The sequence below is a fragment of the Rhamphochromis sp. 'chilingali' genome (assembly GCF_963969265.1).
Source record: "Rhamphochromis sp. 'chilingali' genome assembly, chromosome: 21".
Classification (NCBI taxonomy): Eukaryota; Metazoa; Chordata; class Actinopteri; order Cichliformes; family Cichlidae; genus Rhamphochromis; species Rhamphochromis sp. 'chilingali'.
Window position 1 is genome coordinate 30,063,480 of NC_137949.1, and position 12,623 is coordinate 30,076,102.

A 12,623-nucleotide genomic window follows, 5' to 3' on the forward strand; every position below is an offset into this window, starting at 1 on the left:
TTTAAATTATTGAAATAAGAAAAACACCAAATTCTCAGCATGCACGAACAAATAAGCACAAAGACGCCCGTTGTTGTTATCAGAGGAGATTTAACACGCAGATTAAAACCGCAGTGGCTGAGGCAAAAGGAACTAAAGCTTCAGGAGAGAAGTAGGCTGACAGCAACGTTACTGTAAGTTAGCTGAGCTCCGAGTGGGTATTTTTTGCGGCATAGTGATAATTTGCTGTGTTGCAACAGGGAATGAAGTCGAAACATGCAACAGTACTGACATGAGCAGCTCAGACAGACTGCACTGTGTCGTCTTCAGAGGTTATCTCTGCTCTGTCATGTTGAGGGTTTCTCTCAGAGCTCCCGAGGAACAGCCACTGTCATTTCTTATCTCAACAGCTGGGTGGAGTAAAAGTCGGTGTCAACACGTTCTTCAAAGGGAATTTCTCAGAAAGCTCAAGTGTATATACTCAGGAGCCGGTTAGACATCTCAATTAAAGGCTGATCAGTCTAAAGGGGTTCGAGGCACAGAGGAAGTCCGACAGCTGAATGGTTTTTGGCAGTGTCACGTGGAACGAAAGTGATACTTGGGTTTTTTCCCTCCTATTTTCGTTTTTTTTCTTTTTTCTTTATTAAAGGACATCTTAAGTAGGTTAGTGTCGCGGTGGCTGTGCTTCAGTTCAGTTCATTTCTGGAGCAGATAATGGGGGACAGGTGCGCTCCGGATACGACGGAGAATGGTCCACACATGGGAGTAATAGGTCCAGCTGCCGCGGACCCCATTGAACACAGCGGGATCATAAACAGGGAGAGCGACTTGGGGGTCACTACGCGTCTATACAGGAGGCGATGGATGATAGTGTTCCTCTTCAGCTCTTACTCTCTGATCAACGCTTACCAATGGATCCAATACGCGATCATCAGCAACATAATTATGAAGTTCTACAAGGTGGAAGCCTTCGCGGTGGACTGGCTGTCTATGGTCTACATGCTCACATACATCCCCTTCATTTTCCCAGTCACCTGGCTCCTGGATATTAAGGGACTGCGGGTCACAGCGCTGATTGCGAATGCGCTCAACTGCGCCGGGACGTGGATAAAGGTGGCCAGTGCCAAACCGAGCCTATTCTGGGTCACCATGCTTGGACAGTTTATGAGTTCCTTTGCCCAGGTTTTCATCCTCGGGATGCCCTCCCGCCTGGCGTCGGTGTGGTTCGGAGCGAATGAGGTTTCCACCGCCTGCTCCATTGGAGTTTTTGGCAACCAGGTGAGTTAACACAGGGAGTCGGTTAAACAGACCTCAATTTCTGTTTGTTGCGTAAAACCCATGAAAAATAATGCCTAATATCTGGTACATTTATAGACATTAGTAACTTGGAGTAGACTGGCTCAATGAACATCTTAGAGTGGAATCAATTTAAATATTTCCATTTGGGCCCAGCTGACTTAATCTTATCCTTCCAACTTTATAGAACAATAAGTTATGGATTTAATCAAATGCAAATGTTAGGCTGTATAAAACTAGATGTTTTGATAAAGCTTGTAAATAATGATAGAAATGTGCCAATAATGATATTCTGCTTCTTTGGCTATGTTTTTCCTGGTGCCTGGTTCCTGTTGTTTTTTTGTTTTTGTTTTGTTGTTGTTGTTGTTGTTGTTGGTGTTTTTTGTTTTTTTTTTTGGGGGGGGGGGCATTAATTTGCGCTGTGATAAATATCAGGTGTGTTTTCTTCACTTTCTGCAGGCAGTGAACTGTGGGTTTTGGGGGGTCCCTCTGTGCCACCTGGTATACTTCTTTGTCCACCAGGCAAAGAGGCCCTGACTAAATCTGATCTGTAAAAACTGAAGGAATTTGTTTTTGATTGTTCGAAAACAGTGTGAGTGATGGATGCACCCACTACACCAGTTATATTTAAACTGCACCGTCAATATCAATGAATTGCCATTGCAGTGGTTATTTCTATTTGGGCGTGTTGTCCTTAATTGGCAAACCAAATGGGGGAGACTGGGTATGTTTGTAAAATTAAGAGAGTTGTAGCACCGCCAATCCCACCAATCAGAGATGAGATAGGACTCATATGGTCACTTCGGTGTCTACCCACTTCCATTCCTGATTTCATATGATGATTGACATGGCAGGAAACAACTGCGTGTAGATTTTTATTGGGGGGGGGGGGGAGAGTACAAAAGTAATTGTTTTGACCAGCACTAAACTTTGTTTATTATCCAAATCCCAAAACCAAATTCAGTGTATTTATGTAGCACATTTAAAAACAGAAAGTTTGCCCAAAGTGCTGTACAGAAACAAAAGGATAAAACACAAGATAAAACCACTGCACTCACATAAAAACATAATAATACACATGATAAACATATCAACTCACACCAGTCTGAACGCTATTGAAAAAAGGTGTGTTTTCAAAATGAAGATCCCTGTCTAATATTTAAAGGCAGCGTATTCCAAAGTTTGGGGGCCATAATTGAAAAGGCTCGTTCTCCTCTACATTTTAGCCTAGATTGATTTTGGGACAACCAACAGCAGCTGGTCAGCTGATCTGAGGGTCCGCGAAGGAATCTAAGGCTGAAGTAACTCAGAAAGGTATGGGGGAGCAAGACCATTAAGGCATTTATAAATCAGCGCTTTGAAATCAATTCTGTCATGAACAGGAAGCCAATGAAGAGAAGACAGGATTGGTGCCTGTGGGTACCAGTCAAGAGGCGGGCAGCAGCATTTTGAACGAGCTGAAGACGTGCAACAGATCCTTGGCTGACTCCAACATAAAGTGCATTACAGTAGTCAAGCCGAGTTGAAATATAGGCATGTATTACCTTCTCCATGTCACGTCTTGACAAAACTGGCTTCAGCTTTGCTATTTGCCTCAACTGGAAAAAGCTTTTTTGCAACACAGAACTAATATGTTTGTCCAATTTAAAATCTGCATCCATAATGACTCCCAAATTTGTCACATGCTATTTGATATAATACCCTAGCCAACCACAATTCCCAAGCGGGTTGCATGAAATATTATTAGGTCTAAATACAATCACCTCCGTTTTACTCTCATTGAAACTCAAAAAGTTCAGAGCCATCCAAGCTTTGACATCTTCAAGGTAGTTCAAAAAAATTGGATGGAGCCTGGGCCATTTGGTGCTAAAGGCAAATACATTTGGCAGTCGTCTGCGTAGCAGTGAAAGGATATTTTGTGTTTTCTGAAAATAGACCCCAAAGGGAGCAGAAAACAAATGTCGGCATTTTATGTAAAAGTCTGAAAACTAGTGCAAAAATTAATTGAGTTACAGATGCTAAAGCAAACAGCCAGTCTCCCCTACATGTGTTTGCAAACATGTGAAATGACACTGTGCACACAGGATGTTTAACCGGTTCTTTTAAGATGATCTGCCCGCTCTGTGGCTACATCTCCACTGAATTTTATTCTTGTTTACTTTGCACAAGCTGATGATCACTTCACATCCTTACAAGTCACTTAATACAAGTCCTGTACCCAGAATCCTTGCAAGCTACAGAGAACTAGTTTACTTACTGATATACAGGATAGTGTTTTCATATGTGACAGTAACACAGACCCACCAATGTTTAAGTACCTTTTTACAGTGTAGTTTGAGGGATTTGTGAAGAAAAATTATCAATTCTATTCAATTCAGTTTTATTTATATAGCGCCAAATCACAACAGAAGTCGCCTCAAGTCGCCTTCTGAAGAGTATAATATAAAAAAAGAATTCTAAACTTAAATAGTAAACTTTTCACTGCACTCGATGCAGCCTTGTCAAAATCGGAGTACACTCGATGATTAAATAGTTTATAGAACCACCTTTAGCAGTGATAGGTTGATGTAATCAGTTGCTATGGAATTTTATCAGTCTCGTATCACTCTGAAGGAATTTCCACTCTTTTTTACAGCATTGCTTCAGTTCATTGGGGTTTGAGGACATTCATTTCTGCAAGGTCCCACGATCAGACTGAGGTCTGGACTTTAACCGGGTCATTGCAACACCTCGATTCTTAAATTTTTCTGCTATTTTGTTGTGAATTTGCTGCTGTGCTTATTTTGGGATGATTGTCTTGTTTCATAAATCAATTTTGGCCAAGCTTTCAGTCAGACAAATGGTCTCATGTTTGCATACTTTAGCATAGAGAGTGGTTCATAGTTGACTCATTGACTGCAAGTGCAAAGTCCTGTGCCAGCAAAACAAGCCCGAATCAACAACCTGCCACCACTGAACTTGACAGTTGCTATAAGGTGTTTGTGCTGTTGTGCTATGTTTGGTTTACACTGCGCATCACAGTCAAATAGCTCCAATTTTGGCTTGTCTGTCCAAAAGATATTATTCCAGTAATTTTGTGGTTTGTTCAAATGCAACATTTGGAAAAGTACATGTTGTCTGTTAGGAGTCCTCCCTTAAATGTTGCGTCATTAGAAAGCCTTGCTTGTGCTCTTGACAGTAGGATTCATATAGATTGCATAAATTGTACTTAACGTAGAGATTATGCTCGCCTCAGAGGACAAGGATGAATTGCTGGGAGGATAGAAATATATTTTTAAAAAATCCCCCCGAGCGTGAGATTTGACAGGTGGGGCAACTGTAAAGTCAGGTTTCCAATTAGAGGTAACGAGATAAGAGATAACTCTTTATTGTCATTCCTCAGTCTAGTACAATAGTACAACAAAATTGGAAACTGTCCCACTCGGCATTACGCACAACACAACACAACAAAAACAAGACAACACAGTAACTTAACTTAATAAATAAAAAGAAATAAAAAGAATGACTGTATGAATAAAAAGAATGAGTCTATGTTTTTATTTCACATTGTTATTATTATTATTATGTTATGGGCCCCCCAAAAAGTCCAGGGAGGTAGCCAATCAGGTCAACTGTTAGCACTGATTAGGGCTATTGCCCTGTTGTAAAAGCTGTCCTTGAGTCTGTTTGTCCGCGACCTCAGCAGCCTGAATCTCCTGCCCGACGGCAGCAGCTTAAACACCCTGCGGATGCTGCGTGCCCTCTTGAGACAGCAAATGCTGTGCAGGTCCTTCAGATAAGGGTGAGGATGTCCAGTAATTTTTGGGCCATATTAATGACCCTCTGAAGTGCCTTTTTGTGTGCCATGGTGCAGCTGAAGAACCATACACAGATGCAGTATGTCAACAGACTTTCAGTGGAGCAACGGTAGAAGACGATTAGCAGCTCCTTCTTCAGGTCCATTTTTCTGACGGTTCTCAGAAAGTGGAGACACTGTTGGGCCTTCTTTAAAACCGCCGAGGTGTTTGAGCTCCATTGGAGGTCTGTCTATGTGCACACCCAGGAACTTAAAACTGGAGACCCTTTCCACACGCTCCCTGTTGATGCTGACAGGCTGCAGCTCAGACTTCCTCCTTCTGAAGTCGACTACCAGCTCTTTTGTCTTGGTGGTATTGAGGTCCAGGTTGTTGTCTGCACACCAATCCGACAGCCTCTGAACCTCAGACAATGGTGTCTTCAGTTGATCTAATAGCTCTGTATGTGAACTGGAGCGGGACATTAGTTAGCGATCGTGGCTCAAGAGTTGGGCGTTCGCCTTGTAATCGGAAGGTTGCTGGTTCGAGCCCCGGCTTGGACAGTCTTGGTCGTTGTGTCCTTGGGCAAGACACTTCACCCGTTGCCTACTGGTGGTGGTCAGAGGGCCCGGTGGCGCCAGTGTCCTCGCCTCTGTCAGTGCGCCCCAGGGTGGCTGTGGCTACAATGTAGCTGCCATCACCAGTGTGTGAATGGGTGGATGACTGGATATGTAAAGCGCTTTGGGGTCCTTAGGGACTAGTAAAGCGCTATATAAATACAGGCTATTTACCATTTATTTTTATTTCACTTAGACTTTTGTTTCAGTTTAGTTTCTGTTAGTTTCCAGAGTGGACTTCCTCATTTCAGTTTAGGTTTGTTTTTTTAATGATTAATATTCGTTTGCATTCGTTTCAGTGTTGGTTTTTCTGTTTTGTTTTTTGTAGTAATTTCTGTATGGAAAGCATATGCAAGTAAAAGTCAGTAAAGGGATTACAATAAAAAAACAGATATTGTTGAAATGAGATGACTCCCAGTGTTGTAGACATCAAAGCTACATCAGGAAAGTTGTAATAAAACATTTACCTAACGTAAAAACGATTTTGTTAGATTTAGCCAATTAAAAAAATGTGTCAGGTTTAGAAAAATATCACCGCTTGCGCTGAAATCCAACCCTTTGCTGTTTTCTTGGTTGCCCCGCTTGCCTGGACAAATGTATACTTCCTGTTGAAATACGTAAGTCACAAAGTTGTGCTGCTTGTCACGAAAAACACTTGAAGCTCCCTACCCACGAACACAAACGCCAACTATTTCATGTTTGTTTGCTGGGAGACCGGGCTGGTTTTGAACGAGGCATCCAAATGGGAAATGACGTGACCACTGTCGCCATCTTTTGCTGGGTCAGTGTATTTACTTCCACGCAGTCTTTCCCAGGTATCATAATCTCCCAGTTTTGTTTTTTGAGTGATTTGTTTACACTCTAATGTGCAAAACTTACATTAAATTAAATGTTTTCGTATATCTATTTTTACACAGCTCATAACGCATCATATTGTTCCAGGAAGTACAATAAAGTCTTATTGTGATTAGGGTTGCCAACCGTCCCTTAAAATACGGAATCGTCCCGTATTGAGCTAATAAGGGACGCACTTTGTTCCGTAATACAGTGAGAATCAAAAGTAGTCTATAAATGTTTATGGAATTAACGCTTTGTTTGAAAACATAATTCCCAGCCCCTCTCCTGCTTTGTGACCAATGAGCTGACAGCACACTTATGACAATTCGAGTATGACAATTCAGATTACCGCTCATCTCATTGGTCGAGGAAAGGTCGCTTACAGAGAAAATACTGGAAGACAACAGATGACCACAACAAGAAGCATGGCCAACAGGGAAACAAACGCCGACACTGCGGTGCAAGTCTCGGATGACAGTAAACCTAAAGCTGGGCAGACACTGTGCTAGGACTGCACGATTTTGCATAAAATGAGAATCACGATTTTTTGGCTTAGAATTGAGATCACGATTCTCTCACGATTTTCTTTTCCAGTATAAATATTTATTGCACTTATTAACTGCACATCAACTTCGTAACAGTTAAGACTGAACATAAAAACAATAAATAAACATAAAAACAACAAATGTCTCACGTTTTGTTGTTGCCGCAAAATGTTGTACTGCTTGAAATTCCGTCTCCACCGTTGCTCGACGCTGCGTGTATAGAGCAGGTAGTGCAACAATAGAAAAATAGATGCGGGACGGCACTGTGCAGCGTTTGTCTAGGGTGTTGATCATTTTCCTAAATCCCTCGTTTTGCACAGTGTTGATGGGAGCCATATCTTTGGTCAGGTGATAAGTGATAGCCTCCGTAATTTCTTTGTGCCTGCGGGAGTTCGACGTGTATAGGGAATGGTAAATGACCTGTATTTGTATAGCGCTTTACTAGTCCCTAAGGACCCCAAAGCGCTTTACTCAACCAGTCATCCACCCATTCACACACTGTAGCGCTGTATAAGGTTCCCGTTATTGATGTTTGGGTGGTTGACCGGGACGGATTTTCTCCTGTCACTTTCTCGTCATCCCTGAAGTGCTCTCCGTTGTTTTTTCCCTGCTAATTTTAGCATCACACGGCACAGCAGAGTACGTCCCGGATCAAAATGCGGTAAAATCGTCGTCTTTTTTTTTTTTTTAAATCGTTGTCATTTGGAAATGAGATCGCACATAAGCATGAATTGAGATCGCGATTTTCTAACGATTAATCGTGCAGCCCTACACTGTGCGATTTTCAAACTGCACGATTGACTCGCAGGGGTTAGAAGTTGGTAGGTCACGATGCAGGGTCTCACCCGATGCTCTGATGCGACCTGAGTGCTCACACTGTGCCTCCTTAAAATGAAGGTTATAACAGAAAATCTGTCGCTCCCCCTCTCTGTCTTTCACTCACACAGACACACCACCACCATCAACTTTGCTAAATTGCTAATGAAAAACATGATCAGGCAGCTGTGATTGAGCAGCAGTGTAAATCCAACTATTTTCACGGTTGTTGTGGTCGTGATAATTTTGTGATGCCACATCGAAAAGGCTCGGATGAGCTTTCCAAAGTTCTACAAGTTGTGCCTCCATCGCTTGTGTCCAGATCACACGCTGCACTGCCGTGCTGCGCAGTCTTTTTCACCGACGTTTACGTGTTTGCGCGTGAGCAGTGTGCTTCTCGTTACCCCACGTATACTAAACGATGCACGATGAAGGCCAAAATCGGGCCGATCACCAAATCGGTCGCACGACTCAAAAATCGTCTCAAAATGGGCCAAAAATCACACAGTATAAGCCCAGCATTAGAGCAGCAATGTTTGTTCCCTTCAGAGAAAGAAAAATAGGCTGCAAAAGTACAGGGAGGAATGGGAAAAGGAAAACACCTGGCTGGGAAAATGCACGATAACACCTTTAAAGCGCACTGCACTGTGTGCTGGCGCACTTTTTCCATAGGCATGCTTCTAGTGGTGGCACATGAAGAACATGAGGGGCGTGAAAGCTCGGGGAACCCTTAACCAATTTCTTGTCCACCAGGCCATGGCAGAAGCAGATATGGTATGTAAACACTGGTTTGTTTTTTTAAAACCCTCTGGTTAAGGTTAATATGTGTCACGGTTCTGGGTCCGTTGGACCCAGTATTTTGAGTTTATTATGTTTTGGTTTATTTCTGCTTCATGGATTGTTTTCTTCTCGTAGTGATGATGATGATTATTATTTCTTGTTTCTGTTTATCCGTGCTTAAGGATTTGTTCTCAGTTATATCTCACGTTTAGTTTAGTTCAGATTCCATGTGTCATTCTGTCTGTCTCTCAGTGTAAAGTCTGCATGCTTGTTTTGTAATTCATGTTTCCTGTTTTATTGTGAAAGTCTGTCTTATGTTAGTGTGTGCAGCTTAGCTCCCCCGTCTCGTTAGCCCTGATCTCTCCCAGCTGTGTCTCCCTCCTGTTGCCGATTCCCCCGTTACTACCCTGTGTATATAAGCCCTGTGTTTTCCCATGCTCAGTGTCGCGTCGTACCCTCAGAATTATGCCTGTGTGTCCTTGGTCTCAGTGTTCCATCCTCACTCCATGTTTGTTTTTCTGCCAGCAATAAAGCTGAGGTTTTTTGAGTTTCAATTCTGTGTTTGAGTCCTGCATTTGGATCCTCATCTCTGCCTGCCCGCACACAGAGCCCTGACAGAACGACGCGACCAGTAATGGATCCAGCGGACTCACCGTGGAAGCGCAGCTCCCGTTTTGACGGGACTCGGCTAGCGCTTGGAGGGCCTCCGTGCTGCCGTTCCTCGCTGGCAGCCTACCCTTCGGCCCACTCGTCTGCTTCCCCCCCGCGGACGCCCAGGTCTCGCAGAAAACGCTCCAGCCGGTCCCGGGAGGATTACTACGAGCCTGCAAGCAATCAGCTCACGCCTGCACAAGCCTTTTACAAGATGTTAGGGATTATTATCGTGCCGCCTGACTCACCCAGCATTTCCACATCACAGCAGGAGCAGCCACAGCAGAGTCCTCCCTCGTCACATTCCGCCAGCGCCGCTCCCTCTTCAACAGGGAGGCAGCGAACACGCAGCCAGCACTCACAGCTCCAGCAGGAGCCTGGGATTCAGCTCAAACAACCGCCTAGGGTGAGTGACAGAGTCTCCCTTCATTCGCCTTTTTTGTCAAGGGATAGACAGACTGTTTCCCCCAAAGCTGCGAACGCCAGCTACATGAACACTACAGCTCGTGTTTCTCCGGTTCGGGAAAATAAGAGTTTTCGTTTTAAGAATGACTATTTTCCCATTGGTTCAGAAGACTGTGCGCCTGATGTTTTTTCAGATCCAGGAGTTAAGACTGTTCCGTCTGGATCTGTTTATTCTGGAGCTATGTTTATTCAGTCAGCTGCCCGTCCGCTTTCAGCTCAGTCCCCTGCTCAGCAGCCACCTGTAGCTCAGTGTCCTGTGTTTCCTGCTCAGAAGCCGCCTGTAGCCCAGACACCAACTCCACCACCACCATTTTCGCCTCAAGCTCAGTTAGCCGCCCGGCCTCAAGCTCAGTTAGCCGCCCGGCCTCAAGCTCAGTTAGCCGCCCGGCCTCAAGCTCAGTTAGCCGCCCGGCCTCAAGCTCAGTTAGCCGCCCGGCCTCAAGCTCAGTTAGCCGCCCGGCCTCAAGCTCAGTTAGCCGCCCGGCCTCAAGCTCAGTTAGCCGCCCGGCCTCAAGCCCTGCACCCTGTGTCACTTGCTACCCCGGTACAACAAGCTCAGTCAAATCAATCTAAAAGGAACTGTGTTTCATCAGTTTGTTCTAAGCAGAGCAACAAACCTCATGATGATGTAATCATTCCTAAAAAGCTGGCCAGTTCAGAGACTGTGACGTGCTCCAGGGCCTCCCCAGAGGCTGAGTTTCAGCCCTCAGCCTACTCTGGACCCCTGGAGGCTAGGAACCCAGCTGAGGACTGCACCCGGCTGTCACTGCCTGAGCAGAGTCAATGCTCTGGGCGGCTGAAGTCTGCTATGTGTTTGCCAGAGGCCCGTGCGCCTGCTGGTCCTGTTCTGTCCCTGCCAGAGGCCCGTGCGCCTGCTGGTCCTGTTCTGTCCCTGCCAGAGGCCCGTGCGCCTGCTGGTCCTGTTCTGTCCCTGCCAGAGGCCCGTGCGCCTGCTGGTTTTGTCCTGTGTGTTCCAGGGGCCCCTGTGCCCACTGGTCCTGAGACTGTTCTCGCTGGAGGGCCCGAGGAGCCCGTCCAGCCTTCTGCCTCGTCAGCTGGGGGGCCCGAGGAGCCCGTCCAGCCTTCAGCTGCGGTCTCATCATCCTCGCCCGCTGCGGTCTCATCATCCTCGCCCGCTGCGGTCTCATCATCAGCATCATCACCTGCTTCGCCTGGCCCAGCTTCCGCGTCAGCATCATCATCAGCTGCTTCGCCTGGCCCAGCCTCCGCGTCAGCATCCTCATCAGCTGCTTCGCCTGGCCCAGCCTCCGCGTCAGCATCCTCATCCTCGTCTGGTCCAGCCTCCGTGTCTCCACCCACGCCAGCTGCAGCCTCCGTGTCTCCACCCACGCCGTCGCCTGGTCCGGCTCCGGCTTCAGCATCACCCACGCCTGGTCCGGCTCCCGCATCACCAGCTTCGTTTGGCCCCGCCTCTGCATCAGCCTCACCTGGTTCAGCCTCCGCATTCGCTTCAGCGTCGCCTGGCCCAGCTTCGGCTTCAGCCTCTGCCTCATCTGATCCAACCTCCGCTTCGCCTGGGGCTGCAGGGGCCACGCAGCCTTCGGGTCCCCTCCTACCACCTCCACATTGTCGGTCATCTGCCAGGCCGCTTGTTGGGCATCATCACCACCGTGGCCGCCCTCCGGACTTCTGTTGCCGCCACTGCCTTCCGCGTGGCCGGCCTCCAGGCTTGCATTCCCGCCGCCGTTGCCATCCGCACGGTCGGCCCCCAGAACTGCTTCCTCGCCGCCGTTGCCGTCCGCACGGTCGGCCTCCAGAACTGTTCGCACGTCGCCACCGTTGCCGTGTGCACGGTCGGCCCCCTGGACTTTTTTGTAGACTCTTGGTGAGCTCTGGTTTCGTTTTGTTTTTGATATGCTTTCCTGCGTTTTTTGGACTCTGGTGCTCCTTGTGTTTTTTTTTTTTTTGTTTTGTTTTTTTTTTTTTGCTTGGGCCTGGCCTGGTGCTTGTGCTTTTTTTTGTTTGGGGCTGTCGGGAGCCAGCCCTTAGAGAGGGGGGTACTGTCACGGTTCTGGGTCCGTTGGACCCAGTATTTTGAGTTTATTATGTTTTGGTTTATTTCTGCTTCATGGATTGTTTTCTTCTCGTAGTGATGATGATGATTATTATTTCTTGTTTCTGTTTATCCGTGCTTAAGGATTTGTTCTCAGTTATATCTCACGTTTAGTTTAGTTCAGATTCCATGTGTCATTCTGTCTGTCTCTCAGTGTAAAGTCTGCATGCTTGTTTTGTAATTCATGTTTCCTGTTTTATTGTGAAAGTCTGTCTTATGTTAGTGTGTGCAGCTTAGCTCCCCCGTCTCGTTAGCCCTGATCTCTCCCAGCTGTGTCTCCCTCCTGTTGCCGATTCCCCCGTTACTACCCTGTGTATATAAGCCCTGTGTTTTCCCATGCTCAGTGTCGCGTCGTACCCTCAGAATTATGCCTGTGTCCTTGGTCTCAGTGTTCCATCCTCACTCCATGTTTGTTTTTCTGCCAGCAATAAAGCTGAGGTTTTTTGAGTTTCAATTCTGTGTTCGAGTCCTGCATTTGGATCCTCATCTCTGCCTGCCCGCACACAGAGCCCTGACAATATGGGCATGTGCAGTGAATATCAGCGCTATGTGGCCAGAAGTGTGATAATATCATTTATTTTGTGTAATAAACAACTGCAAGGATAGATGATTACAACAAATAGATGACTAATACATAAAAGTAATACATAGATGAAGAATGATGATGAGTTAAGATGCGTAATCATGGGAACAAGTGGGTTTACAAACAGGAGCAGCTGATTAGCATTAGAAAAGCTGAAATAATACCTCAGCTGAAGCCAATTGTACTAAATGCACTAAATGTGCACAA

At 45.9% G+C, this 12,623-nt stretch overlaps 1 protein-coding gene across 2 annotated transcripts; it reads left to right on the forward strand.

The window, feature by feature from the left end:
• Positions 1-212: 212 nt before the first annotated feature.
• Positions 213-2,524, forward strand: LOC308389473 (choline/ethanolamine transporter flvcr2a-like). 2 transcript variants are annotated; one of them, XR_013970274.1, is made up of 3 exons: positions 213-1,257; positions 1,735-1,867; positions 2,502-2,524. XR_013970274.1 is itself a non-coding variant. In XM_080870912.1 (2 exons), exons 1-2 carry the CDS (start codon positions 694-696, stop codon positions 1,810-1,812), a joined length of 642 nt encoding a protein of 213 aa, XP_080727038.1. In that variant the 5' UTR covers positions 213-693; the 3' UTR covers positions 1,813-1,975. The 2 variants fall into 2 exon arrangements, 1 of the variants encoding a protein (XP_080727038.1); XM_080870912.1 differs by lacking the exon at positions 2,502-2,524 and having other exon boundaries at positions 1,735-1,975.
• The last annotated feature ends 10,099 nt before the right edge of the window (positions 2,525-12,623 follow it).

What these genes read in the sequence shown, in the direction of transcription:
- LOC308389473 (XM_080870912.1), top strand. Translation starts at nt 694, where the DNA reads ATGGGGGACAGGTGCGCTCCGGATACGACGGAGAATGGTCCACACATG. An exon ending in TTGGAGTTTTTGGCAACCAG is followed by an intron (nt 1,258 to 1,734) that starts GTGAGTTAACAC and finishes CACTTTCTGCAG; the next exon opens with GCAGTGAACTGTGGGTTTTG.